The sequence below is a fragment of the Pipistrellus hanaki genome (genome assembly GCF_964339955.1).
Source record: "Pipistrellus hanaki genome assembly, chromosome: 9".
Lineage (NCBI taxonomy): Eukaryota > Metazoa > Chordata > Mammalia > Chiroptera > Vespertilionidae > Pipistrellus > Pipistrellus hanaki.
In genome coordinates, this window is record NC_140511.1 from 8,014,495 (window position 1) to 8,028,297 (window position 13,803).

General features: G+C 52.4%; 1 protein-coding gene across 2 annotated transcripts in view; it reads left to right on the forward strand.

Moving 5' to 3' along the window:
* Positions 1–1,051: 1,051 nt before the first annotated feature.
* Positions 1,052–13,803, forward strand: part of TREH (trehalase) — a 31,440-nt gene continuing 18,688 nt past the window's right edge. The window contains exon 1 of one of the 2 annotated variants that reach the window (XM_084895589.1): positions 1,052–1,635. In XM_084895589.1, coding sequence (XP_084751715.1) covers positions 1,553–1,635 — 83 coding nt within the window. In that variant the 5' untranslated portion in view covers positions 1,052–1,552. Of the gene's footprint in view, positions 1,636–1,774; positions 2,184–13,803 lie in introns of those variants that run through there. The other variant, XM_084895590.1, reaches the window with a different exon arrangement.

Below are 13,803 nucleotides of genomic sequence, written 5' to 3' on the forward strand. Positions count from 1 at the left end.
CCTGCCCCTGAAGCAGTGCAGTCGTGTAGAGTCCGCCTGCGTGTGGTGCTCTTACGGCTGTCCTGGCCAGATATTTCAATAAATCTTTGCCTACTTTTTTAAATAAATCATCAGCCTCTGGTGGTCTTATTTTTAAAAATATATTTTATTGACTTTTTACAGAGAGGAAGAGAGAGGGAGAGAGAGCCAGAAACATCAATGAGAGAGAAACATCGATCAGCCACCTCCTGCACACCCCCTACCGGGGATGTGCCCACAACCAAGGCACATGCCCTTGACCGGAATCGAACCTGGGATCTTTCAGTCCGCAGACCGACGCTCTATCCACTGAGCCAAACTGGTCTCGGCTGGTGGTCTTATTTTAAACCCAGGGTTTGACCCCACAACAGGATCATTAGAAAAAGTTTGGGCCCTGGCTGGTTTGGCTCAGTGGATGGAGCATCGGCCTGTGGACTGAAGGGTCCAAAGTTCCATTCCAGCCAAGGGCACATGCCCGGGTTGCAGACTCGATCCCCCCAGTCGGGGGAGGGGGGTTGCGGGAGGCAGCCAATTGGTGATTCTCTCTCATCATTGATGTCTCTATATTTCTATCTTTCTCCCTTCCTCTCTGAAATCAATAAAAAAAAAATTTTTTTAAGTTAGGAAATAGATGATGGGGAAAATTGTAATGAGGCATACATTGAATTGAATTGTGCTCTTAAAAATGGTGAGCCTTGACCAGTGTTGCTCAATGATTAGAGTATCTGCCAGGCACCAAAGAGTCATGGGTTCGATTTATGGTTGAGGGCACATACCTGGGTTGCAGGTTAGATACCGGCCCAGCTGGAGCTCCTGTGGGAGGCAACCAGTGGATGTGTCTCTCTCATGTCACTGTTTCTCTCTTCTCTTTCCCTCACTCCCTTCCACTCTCTCTAAAAATCAATGGGGAAAAAAGAGGGGGGAAAAGTCAATGGAAAAAATAGACTTGAGTGAAGATTAACAACAACAAAAACAGGTTGAAATGGCAAATTTTGTGTTACATGTACTTAACCACAATAAAGTTAAGTTTCAAAAAGGAAGGAAGTACGAGCATCTGGGGGCAGGTGGCAGGAGGGGAGTTTGGGGGGACGCGGGGGGACAGGGCCCGGCCGTCGGTCGCAGCCCACACTGCCAGGCCCTCCGTGCACCCTGGACAGTGACCGGGCATAAGGGAAGATCACAGACCGTCCTGCGGCACCGGGCACTCACTGCTCAGGTGGCGGCGGGCAGTGGGCCTCCCCTCCCGTCTCCTCTCGGGGCCGAGCCATCGCCCTGGGCCCCGGCTGCAGCCCGGCCCGGCCCACACCCTCTGCCCCTTTGGCTCGTCTTCCCGGTGCCGAGCGAGGCGTGACCTTCCTGAGGCAGCGCCAATCCCCTGCCTGCCACAGGCCGCTGCTGGCACGCCGGCCGCTGCCTCCTTGGCTCCCCTCAGGGGCCACGCCTCCCACGTGGACTTTGCCGCCTTGGCAGGTGGGCCAGGCGTGCCCAGGGCAGGAGCTGCCTGAGCTCGCTCACTGCCTGCAGCGTGGCCACCATGAGCACCTGCCAGCTGTGCCTGCTGCTGCTGCTGGGCCTGGGGCTGGGCGCCCAGGAGGCGCTGCCCCCGCCTTGTGACAGGTAGGATTGGGCACCCCTCTGCCCCCCCTCGTGAGAGGTAGGAGTAGGTACCTGCCCCCGTGAGAGGTAGGAGTGGGTACCTGCCCCCCGTGAGAGGTAGGAGTGGGCACTCCCCCCCTCCACCCCAATGGGAGGTAGGAGCCGGGATGGCCGCTGGGGCTGGTGGGGAGGCGGAGGCCAGGAGCTGGGGTGGGATGGGCTCAGGCCTGAGGCAGGGCGGAGGCTGGGTCCCAGTGGAGCGGGCTCTGCAGGGCGAGGCCCGTGTGGGAGCGCACTGCCCTGGAACCCTGCTGGCCGCTTGTGCACCCACCCAGGCCCTTCCCTCCCTCCCTCCCTTCCAGCTGCTCCTTGAACCCACAGGGCTGTCCTCAGGGTTTTTCTAGAAAGTGTTCTGCGAGCCTGGATGTGGGAGGGGGTTCAGGGACTGGAAAGGGCTCCTGGCTCACTGGCTGCAGCGTGGCCACCATGAGTACCTGCCAGCTGTGCCTGCTGCTGCTGCTGGGCCTGGGGCTGGGCGCCCAGGAGGCGCTGCCCCCGCCTTGTGAGAGGTGGGAGTGGGCACCCCCCCATGAGAGGTAGGAGTGGGCACCTCCCCCCCTGACCCCTATGACGAAGGACAATTGAAGGGCTTTCAGGGCCATCGCTTCCACCTGCACATCCTGGAGATGCGGCCTCTGCCTCCCAGGCCGGGGCGTCCACTCCCAGAACAAAGGTTGGTGAGCTCTGCGCCCTGGCTGCTGGGAAACAAGAAAAACGAGGCCGCACCTCTTCGGCCTAGCCTCGCCTGCCTGGAACCCAACAGAAGCCACGGGCAGGCGGGCGCTAGAAGCACCATGAAAAGTGAAGGAAGTCAGGGCCGCTCTGGGGCTGGGAGGAGAGCGTGTCAGACGAGGGGTCTCAGGAGGCGATGCGGGCGCCGCGGGCTCTGGGAGGGACAGGCCAGGCCTGGGGGCAGCACGCGGGGCTGAGGCCGCACAGGGTCCGGGAGGAGGCCGGGCGGCTGGGCAGACGGGATCGGGACCGGCGGGAGGTGGTGAGGCTCCGGGAGAGGGGCCGGGCGGGCCTCCATGTAGGACCAGAAAGGCGAGAAGCGTTCAGTGTGGGGGCTGTTTGGAAGGCTGAGTGATTGGACTTGCTGGTGGTTGATTGCGGCTCGGCAGTTGAGTGTGGAGGTCATGGTTTGATTCCTAGGGCACAGGCCCAGGTTGTGGTCTCAATCCCTGGAGTGGGGCCTGCAGGAGGCAGCCAATCAGTAATTCTCATCAATGATGTTTCTGTCTCTCTCCCTCTCCCTGCCTCTGAAATCAAATTTTAAAAAATATCTTTTGGCCGAAGCCGGTTTGGCTCAGTGGTAGAGCGTCGGTCTGCGGACTGAAAGGTCCCAGGTTCGATTCCAGTCAAGGGCATGTATCTTGGTTGTGGGCACATCCCCGGTGGGGGGTGTGCAGGAGGCAGCTGGTCGATGTTTCTTTCTCATCGACGTTTCTAGCTCTCTATCTCTCTCCCTTTCTCTCTGTTAAAAATCAATAAAATATATATTTTTAAAAATATATATTTTGAAAGGAAAGGGTGTATCTGGCATAATTCATAGATGTAGTCCTGAGCGGTTGGAAGAGGGATCTCAGAAAGGGAAGCACAGACAGTGTGCGGTCAGGGTCCTGGCCCACCTTAGCTTCAGGCCTCCCCGCTCACACGGGCCTCCCCGCTCACACAGGGTCTCCCCAGCGCTCACACAGGGTCTCACCAGCGCTCACACAGGGTCTCCAGCGCTCACACAGGGTCTCTCCATCGCTCACACGGGGTCTCCCCATCGCTCACACGGGGTCTCTCCAGCGCTCACACGGGGTCTCTCCATCGCTCACACGGGGTCTCTCCAGCGCTCACACGGGGTCTCCCCATCGCTCACACGGGGTCTCTCCATCGCTCACACGGGGTCTCCCCATCGCTCACACGGGGTCTCTCCATCGCTCACACGGGGTCTCTCCATCGCTCACACGGGGTCTCCCCATCGCTCACACGGGGTCTCTCCATCGCTCACACGGGGTCTCTCCAGCGCTCACACGGGGTCTCTCCATCGCTCACACGGGGTCTCCCCATCGCTCACACGGGGTCTCTCCAGCGCTCACAGGGGGTCTCTCCATCGCTCACACAGGGTCTCCAGCGCTCACAGGGGGTCTTTCCAGCGCTCACACGGGGTCTCCCCATCGCTCACACAGGGTCTCCAGCGCTCACACGGGGTCTTTCCAGCGCTCACACGGGGTCTCCCCATCGCTCACACGGGGTCTCTCCATCGCTCACACGGGGTCTCCCCAGCGCTCACACGGGGTCTCCCCAGCGCTCACACGGGGTCTCCCCATCGCTCACACGGGGTCTCTCCAGCGCTCACACGGGGTCTCTCCAGCGCTCACACGGGGTCTCTCCATCGCTCACACGGGGTCTCCCCATCGCTCACACGGGGTCTCCAGCGCTCACACAGGGTCTCCAGCGCTCACACGGGGTCTCTCCAGCGCTCACACGGGGTCTCCCCAGCGCTCACACGGGGTCTCCCCAGCGCTCACACGGGGTCTCCCCAGTGCTCACACGGGGTCTCCCCAGCGCTCACACGGTGTCTCCCCAGCGCTCACACGGGGTCTCCAGCACTGGTCTCACAGTGAGGGGTGCAGACATGGTCAGGAAAGGGCGAGGCTGCCGCTCCGCCCGGGCCGCTGCATGGGTGACAGACACACCCGTTTCCCAGCGGGGAGCTCCCGGGCGTGCCTCCGGTTCCTCCTGGGTCAGTTCCAGGGGAACGGCGTGTCCACATGGCTGACCTGAGTCATGAAGGTCAGGGTGATAGAGGGTGACCCTTGGCCTCTGCCATAAACCCCATTATTAGCATGAAATATCGGGCTTGGCCTGGGTTCCAGTGACAAAGACGCTACAGAGCAAAACGACGAGCCGAGGGGCTTGGTGCAAATGCCTGCACTGCAGCCAGTTGGCCAGAAGTGGGGTTAGCGTGGGGCCCCCTGAGCTTCGCACTGGTGCCGAGGAGGGGCAGTCGTACTGGGGACTGTGCCCTTGACCTGGGGGTGGCGTCAGAGCCAGCAGGTTAGTGCCAGCCTGCGCTGGAGCATTGAGGGAGTGTTAGGAAACATGTGCCTTCCTAGGATGCCTCACCTCCCTGAGCCCCGGGGCTCAGGGACAGTGAGCTGACACGCAGAGGGCAAGGACCTTTCGCTCCTGGCGGCCATGGGCACCCAGGTTAGAACCGCAGTTGTGCTGGGATCGGTGCTGAAGGTAACAACCACCGTGGGATTTAAAGACGCTGGATGCGGCCCCCAGGGAGCGGGCTCACTGAGCGCATCAGAAAATGCTAAGTACAGCGGGAGCCTCCTGCACTGCTAGGGCATGCAGACTGTGAGCCGCTGTGCAGAACAGTATGGCGTTTCCTCAAAAAATTTAAAGTGGAACTGCCTTTTGACCCAGTGGTCCCACTTCTAGGCATACATGCTAAGAAGCTTGAAACACCAGTCAGCACAATTTACAGTAGCTAAGATCTGGAAACAGCCTGAGTGCCCATGAGTAGGTGAGTGGGTTAAAAGCTGTGGTACATCTACACCACGAAGTACTGAACAGCTGTAAAAAAGAAGCGACAATATGGAGGGACCTGGAGAGCCTCACGCTAAGCGAAATAAGCCAGTCAGAGAAAGACAAGAATCACATGATCCCACTCATAAGTGGAATCTAATGAGCAAAATAAACTGATGAACAAAATAGGACTAGAGGGATAGATGCATGGAACAGACTGACAGATCTCAGAGGGGAGTAGAGAGGGAAGGATGGGAAGAGATTAACCAGCAAACATATGTGCATCTATGCACAGCCCATGGACACAGACAATAGGGTGGTGAAGGCCTGGGCAGGGGGAGGTGGAGAAAGGCAAATTGGGGGAGGAGGAATGGGGGACGTCTGTAATAGAGGCAACAATAAAACAATCCTATATAATAAAAGCCTGACATGCAAATTGTCCCCTTGGGCAGTCATTTGAACAGGAGTTTGACTGGGAGACCGGAGTCCCACCACTTGCTATGGTGTGTGCTGACCACCAGGGGGTGGCGTGGAACATGGCAGGTGTCAGCAATGTGGTGCTGGCAGCGGGCAGCAGTGGAGGTGCTGCCGGCCCTGACGGGCAGTAGTACTGGGGTAGTCATACTGGGGACTGTGCCCTTGACTAGGCGGGACCTCAGCGGGATGATGGAGCAGGGGAGCAGACAATGCCAGGCCAAGGAGAGTGTGAGTGGGAGCCCAGGTGCTGCCCAGGGCTCAGAGGTCAGCTGGGACCTGCCCTTCCACGCCAGATGCTCGTGCTTCAATTTCCGGCCAGGCCTAAGGACTGCACTCCTGCATGAATTTTGTGCACCAGGCCTCTAGTAATAAATAAAATGAAAAAGAAAATGCAAAATAATAAGAAAGGTTTAAAAACAAAATCCGCCGAGACCGGTTTGGCTCAATGGATAGAGCGTTGGCTTGGGGACTGAAGGACCCGGGTTCGATTCCGGTCAAGGGCATGTACCTTGGTTGCGGGCATATCCCCAGTAGGGGGTGTGCAAGAGGCAGCTGATCGATGACTCTTTCTCATCGATGTTTCTAACTCTCTATCTCTCTCTCCCTTCCTCTCTGTACAAAATCAATAAAATATATTTTAAAAAAAACAAAAAAACAAAAAAAAAACACAAAAAAACAAAATCCCTTGAAGATGATTATTTACAAGAGCAAAAATGAAAGTGAGAGCCGGGACCGGTTTGGCTCAATGGATAGAGCGTCGGCTTGGGGACTGAAGGGTCCTGGGTTCGATTCCGGTCAAGGGCATGTACCTTGGTTGCAGGCACATCCCCGGTAGGGGGTGTGCAAGAGGCAGCTGGTTGATGACTCTCTCTCATCGATGTTCCTAACTCTCTCCCTTTCTCTCTGAATAAAAAATCAATAAAATATATTTTTAAAAAAATGAAAGTGAGAGATGAGCCAAGCCTGGGTCCTGGCCAGTTCAAACCAAAGCTTCTCATCCCAGGGCCGGCCAAGCAGTGTGCTGGGGAGACCTGATCCTGGCCGCTCCTGGCCGCTGGGGACAAGGCCCTGGTCCCAGAGCCATTTCCTAAGGAGCAAATATTTGAAGCAACAGATAAGGAAGAAGGTTCCCAAGCGAAGGGACTAGGTCAGCGCTGTCCAACCTTTGTCACCTCATGGCGTACACAAACAAGTCACTACACTTCGGCAGCACACCCAAATACATCTTCTGCCGATCTGATTCATCCACACCAGACAGCTATTGTGATGGCAGTGGTAATTTTAAATTTAACAATCTAAGGGAAAAGGGGCCAGTGCCCCTGATGTTGCATGTTTTAAAATTCTTACAGCACACCACTGAAAATAGCAGGGATAGCTCAGCCAGTGTGGCTCAGTGGTTGAGGATCAACCTATGAACCAGGAAGTTCGATTCCCGATCAAGGGCACATGCCTGAGTTGTGGGTTCAATCCCCAATGGGGGGGGGGGGGCGTGCAGGAGGCAGTCAATTAATGATTCTCATCATTGATGTTTCTATCTCTCCCTCCCTCTCCCTTCCTCTCTGAAATCAATTCAAATATATTTTTTAAAAATATTATATGTTGGAGAATCCAAGATGGCTGCTCGGGTAGGCAACTAGCCGCAGCCGCACACAACAATTTTAATAAAATACAACTAAAATATAAAATGGACATTACCCAGAACTACAGGAAAGTCGACTGACTGGAAATCCTACAACAAGAAGCAAGGAGAAAACCAGAAGGAAGCACGGAGGAGCTGTAAAAGCCCAAGGTACGGAGACACGCGGCGCACGCGAAGAGGACTGAGCCGGAGAGGAGGGAGGCCGAGTGCCTGGCGGGCGTTCCCTAGCGGAAAGGAGATAAAACTCCGACTGTGCTGGGCCCCTCACTGCTCTGAACCCCCGTTCTGGGCCAGACCCCGGGGACTCAGGCTCAGCCATAGGGAGCTGGGCTGTAAGTCGGAACCCCGGGGTAGCGGAGAAAGGAGGTCCCGGAGGCGCGCACACTGCCCCCAGAGAAGGGACGGTCGGCTGTGCCGCGGGATTGCCCTGACGGGAAGGAGACTGGGGCTCCAGACTGCTGTGAACGCCACCTCCAACTCCACTTCCAACTGAACTGAACCCCAATACCGGGCTCATTGTGGGAGAGCATAAACTGTTTGGCAGCAGGCGAAAATCGAGGGCACCTTTCTCTCAGAGGCGCCGGCAGCGAGCACTGAAGGACCCGCATAGGGCGGGGCTGACGGAAGCCAAAGCTGCAGGCTCCACCCTGAAATCCCGTCCCATCTGTAACTGCGAAATGCGACAACAAAATAGATCACAAATGAAAGAAATGGAGGACAAAAAGCGTCTGGATATAGAGTTCAAATCTACGCTTATAAGGTTTTTCAAGAATTTCCTAGAAAAGATGGATAAGGCCTATGAGGATATGAAAAGAGACCATCAAGAAATGATAAGGGAACAACAAGAAATAAAGAATACATTGTCTGAAATAAAAAATATTCTACAGAGTCCTAAAAACAGAAGGGAAGATCGCAAGAATCAAGTCAAAGATTTGGAACATAAAGAGCCAGAAGACACTCCTCCACAGAAGCTAGAAGGCAAGAGAATCCAGAAAATTGAAGATAATGTAAGAAACCTCTGGGACAACTTCAAGCGAACCAACATCAGAATTATGGGGGTTCCAGAAGATGAGAGAGAGCAAGATATCGAAAACATACTGAAAGAAATAGTGACAGAAAACTTCCCCCACCTGGTGAAAGAATTTGACTTACAAGTCCAGGAAGTGCACAGAACTCCAAACAAAAGGAATCCAAAGAGGACCACACCGAGACACATCATTATTAAAATTCCAAGAGCAAAAGATAAAGAGAGAATATTAAAAGAAGCAAGAGCAAAGAAGGTAGTAACTTATAAAGGAGCACCTATACGATTGTCAGCTGACTTCTCAACAGAAACCATGCAGGCCAGAAGGGAATGGCAAGAAATATACAAGGTGATGAATAGCAAGAACCTACAGCCAAAAATAAGCTACCCGGCGAAGCTATCACTCAGAATCGAAGGCCAGATAAAGAGCTTCACTAATAAAAAAAAGCTAAAGGAGTTCATCACCACCAAACCAGAATTATATGAATTGCTGAAGGGGGTTCTTTCAGAAGAGAAAGTAAACAAAGATAAAAATTATGAACAACAAATACGTAATTATCAACAAGTGAATCTAAAAACCAAGGAAATTAAAAAAATCTGATGAACAATATTAACTGTTGAATATAATAGAATCAGAGGTATGGAAGGGGAGTGAACTGACGATTCTTGGGGAAAAGGGGAGAGGGGGGCGTGGGAAGAGACTGAACATAAACTGTGCACCTATGGATGAGGACAATGGGGAGAGGGGAAAGGGCAGAGGGTGGGGTGGGAACCTGGTGGAGGAGAGCAATGGTGGGGGGGGGGGAAGGAACATTTGTAATAATATGAAAAATAAAAACTTATTTAAAAAAAAAATATATTATATGTTGATGAGAGGGTCGGGTCCCTTAAGTATGCCCCCTGCTGGGCACTCAGAGTTCTGCATGTGAGTGGGCAAGATGGTCAGAGGATGGAGAAGCATCTTGGACTCTGTGACACAGACCCCCGTGCACCGTGGTGACAAAGGCCACGGGGCCACCCTAGAAGGGGCGGCATCTGCTGGAGAGGCCGGCGGGATGAAGAGCTGAGGTTCAGGTGGAAACGCAGGGGAAAGCCGGAGTGTTCAAACAGGCGTGGTTCTCTGCCTCGTGCCATAAGTCATTTATGGTTACCCGCCTTGTGCCATAAATCGAAGGCTTACAAATCTGCCATCAGCAATATTAACTGGACGCCAAGGCGATAACCCTCATGCTGCCAGAGTCCACACCACCTCATCCCCCGGACACACAGGCTGGGCAGAGAGCAAACACCGTGGGCACCGCCCGGCGTGGCTGCTGAGACTTTGGACTGGAATGGCTACGGGGAGGCCATGGCCAGCCTGCTATCAGACATTAACGGGAACCACCCCTGCGACTGAAAGCCGTAGGGGCACCTTGGGACCTGAGATGCCCACGATACCTGGAGACCTGCTCCCCAGGGAGGCGCCAGAGAGACCGCAGTGAGGTGCACGGTCTGTGCAGAGACAAGCTCCTAGGGGAGGGGCCTCTCGGTCCCTTCAGCGGCCGGCGCTCTTCCCCTGGGAATGACTGGAGCCAGCAGGGAGCTGCCGGACGCCACTGCCCTCACCTGGGGAGTGTGCCCTCTCCCAGTTCTCAACAGGCGGCAGTGGCCAGGGGAGCAGGGAGCTGCTTGGTTAGGATGGCAATGCCCAGAGGAGCAGGCGCTGCTTGCAAGCTGCCACTCTGGTTAAAGATGATAAAACCAAATCTGCTTGGGGAGCTGAATCACATCCCGGTTCAGTGTTGGGTCTGACTTACCTTAGTCAGTGGTTGTGACCTGGCCACAGGGTCCAGCAGAAGGTCAACGGAAACTTGGTCTATAATAGCAATGCCCCATGTGGCACAGTCCCATGGAGTTATCATGGGAACTGGAGGGGCACTTTAAAGCAGAAGACATGGATGCCAGTCACAAGAAGCCCTTCCACCGAAACCGGTTTGGCTCAGTGGATAGAGCGTCGGCCTGCGGACTGAAAGGTCCCAGGTTTGATTCCGGTCAAGGGCATGTACCTTGGTTGCGGGCACATCCCCAGTAGGGGGTGTGCAAGAGGCAGCTGATCGATGATTCTCTCTCATCGATGTTTCTATCTTTCTATCCCTCTCTCTTCCTCTCAGTAAAAAATCAATAAAAAATATATTAAAGAAGAAGAAGAAGAAGAAGAAGAAGAAGAAGAAGAAGAAGAAGCAGCAGCAGAAGAAGCCCTTCCTTCCTCAGAAGGTACCTGGGCCAGCCAGTGGCTATCTCAGTGTCCTCGTGTGAGGTGGCCACTTGGGTTCCTAAACCAGTGGACACTGGAAGGCTGCAGCAATGCAGAGGTGGCTGAATCTAGAAGGTTCCACGTGCACTCGCTGAAGCACCACATGCTAACAAGAACAGTCTGTCTGCCCATAAGAGGGACAGCTGAAGAGGGCTTCGGGCAGACTCCTGGGGGAAGGCCATGCGTACGCTCTGACTGATGTGGAGACTCAGACGCCACCAGTGGGGCCGGACAGGAACACCTCCTCTGGACTAGGATCAGATGCCCAGTGGTAGATAATTCTCAAAATATCCCAAAAGGACCAGAACAAGAGAGAGTGCAATGATTTGGACCCCGGAGTTACATTTCTCAGACCCAGGAACACACTTTCATTCTCAGAGTAATGATTTGATAGACATTTGGAATGAGCAGCTAAAACCAAGGTGTCTAGCCAAAACTGGTTTGGCTCAGTGGATAGAGCGTCAGCCTGCAGACTGAAAGGTCCCAGGTTCGATTCTGGTCAAGGGCATATACCTTGGTTGCGGGCATATCCCCAGTAGGGGGTGTGGAAGAGGCAGCTGTTCGATGATTCTCTCTCATGGATGTTTCTAACTCTCTATGCCTCTCTCTTCCTCTCTGTAAAATATCAATAAAATATATTTTAAAAAAAAACAACAACTAGGTTTCTAAAACAGGGAGATATAGGCCTCAAGGACTGGCTTACCACCTTCACAAGTGTGAGCTCACACTCAGCAGGAGGCTGTTAAGAGGGTCCTAACTAAACAGACCCCTCCGTTTTCCCGCGGGAACCTAGGACACCGAGGGAGAGATGAAGGTGTAACTACAGTGGCTCCCGTGGAGGAAGATGATGGTAAACTACACTTTTTCTTTCTTCCCACAGCACTTCCACTTCATTTTTCCTCCCTGATGTACTTTTCCTACTGAGTGTGGGACGCCAGGTCACGTCTACCACATTGCAATACAGTAAACATTAACCAACATGGTTGGTTAAATTAGTTTTTTTAATATATTTTATTGATTTTTTTTTTTTTTTTTTTTTTTTTTTTTTTTTTTTTTTACAGAGAGGGAGAGGGATAGAGAGCTAGAAACATCGATGAGAGAGAAACATGAGAGGGAAACATCGACCAGCTGCCTCTTGCACACCCCTTACTGGGGATATGCCCACAACCAATGTACATGCCCTTGACTGGAATGAACCTGGGACCTTTCAGTCCGCAGACCGACGCTCTATCCACTGAGCCAAACTGGTTTTGGCTGGTTAAATTATTTTTAATTTTTCAATTACAGTTGACATACAATATTATATTTGTTTGAAGTGTGCAAGCCAGTGATCAGACATTATATAACTTAGTAGGTGATCACCCCAATAAATCTATCTGACACCATATATAGCTTTTAGAATATTACTGACTATACTCTCCATGTTGTACTTTAACATCCCCATGATTATCCTGTAACTACAAACTTTTACTTCTCCACCTTTTTCACCCATTCATTCTCCAACCCCCCTCCCATCTGGCAACTATCAAAATGTTTTCTGCATCTATGAGTCTGTTTCTGTTCTGCTTGTCCTTTTATTTTGTTTTTCAATCTCTATTTTTGAGTGTATTGCTGCCACAGCTTTTGTGTTTCCATTTTCATGGAATCTTTTTTTTCCATCCCTTTACTTTCAATGTGTGTGTGCCTTTCCATCTGAAGTGGGTCCCTTGTAGACAGTATATGTAAGGGTCATATTTTACTATTCATTCAGGTACCCTGCGAATTTTGACTAGAGCATTTAATCCATTTGCATTTGAAGTAATTGTTGAGGAACAAAGATGGCGGCGTAGGTAAACACACCTAATCTGCTGCCATGCACAACAATTTCAAAAATAAAACTAAAAAATAAAATTCTATCACCCAAAACCCAAGGGAAAGCTGGCTTAAAGGAAGCCCTACAACCAGACTGAAAGAGAAAGAGGAGAATTCAGGGCACAAGCGCTGAAAAACTGAAGTAGGGGGCGAGGACGCAATATGGGCTGGCAGTGGATCCTGGCTGGCAGAGGGCATTGCTTTCTTCAACCCAAAGAGAGACAAGCTCCAGATCTCTCTGAAATCCAGTTTCTGGAGAGAGGCTAGACTGTCTGCCATCGGGTCAGAAAGTGAGGGTGGCTTGCTTGCAGAGCTGCACACAGGAATATTTGTTTGCTGTGCGGGGAGCACAAGATGCGGGGAGACACTGAGACTCGCTCGGAGAGGCAGTGGACGGACAGACAGCCATTGCTGTTGGCCACACACCAGCCTAGTGAGGCCCTGAGACTCCACCCTGTGCAACCTATAAACAACACACCCAAGCTCCAAGCAGTGGCTTTTGCATATGAATGGCCCTCTATGTTGCAGTCTAACCTAACAAACTGTTAAAGTCCAAGGAGGAAAGGACTGTGGTTCTCCCAGTATCTCCTGCAGGGAGGCCTCAGACAGTAGCTGAACTGTACCCCATTGGAGACTCAGAAGCCAGTGTTCCTAGTGCTCAGTTTTAACCCCTCACACCCATAAGTGACACATTCAGGAGACGGACTCAGTGAGCACCAAAGCCCCACTAAAACAAGGCGCATCTCCAGCGCAGCAGTTCCTCCAGTATAGACACAGCAGATCCTCACAGACAAGTGGCCTGGAGGTCAATTCCTCCCAGTGTACCAACAGAAACCAAGGCTTAATTACACCAAGACTGCACTCAGCCCACAAATGGATATACCAAAAGCAACCACCTCAGGTGATTGGGGAAGCTGAGCTACTGGCCCCTATAGATCACCTACCACACAAAGCCACTCCATCAACACATGGAGGCAGCCAAAATGAGGAGACACAGAAGCATGCCACGAATGGGAGAGATAGAGGAAAATAAACAACTGGACAACACAGAGTTCAGAATCACATTTATAAGGTTACTCAAGAATCTTCTAAAAACCACTGAGAAACTCAATGAGACCTCCAAGAAGCTTTGTGAGGCCTCAAGGACCTTAGTGAGAATTCAAAAATAAAAATAAAAAATGGAAAAGGACCAGCCAGAAATTAAGCATACACAATCTGAAATAAAGAATATACAGAAACTCAACTATAGACCAACATGCCCAAGAATCAAAACAAAGATCTGGAATATAAGAAAGCAAAAATCACCCAAGGAGGGGC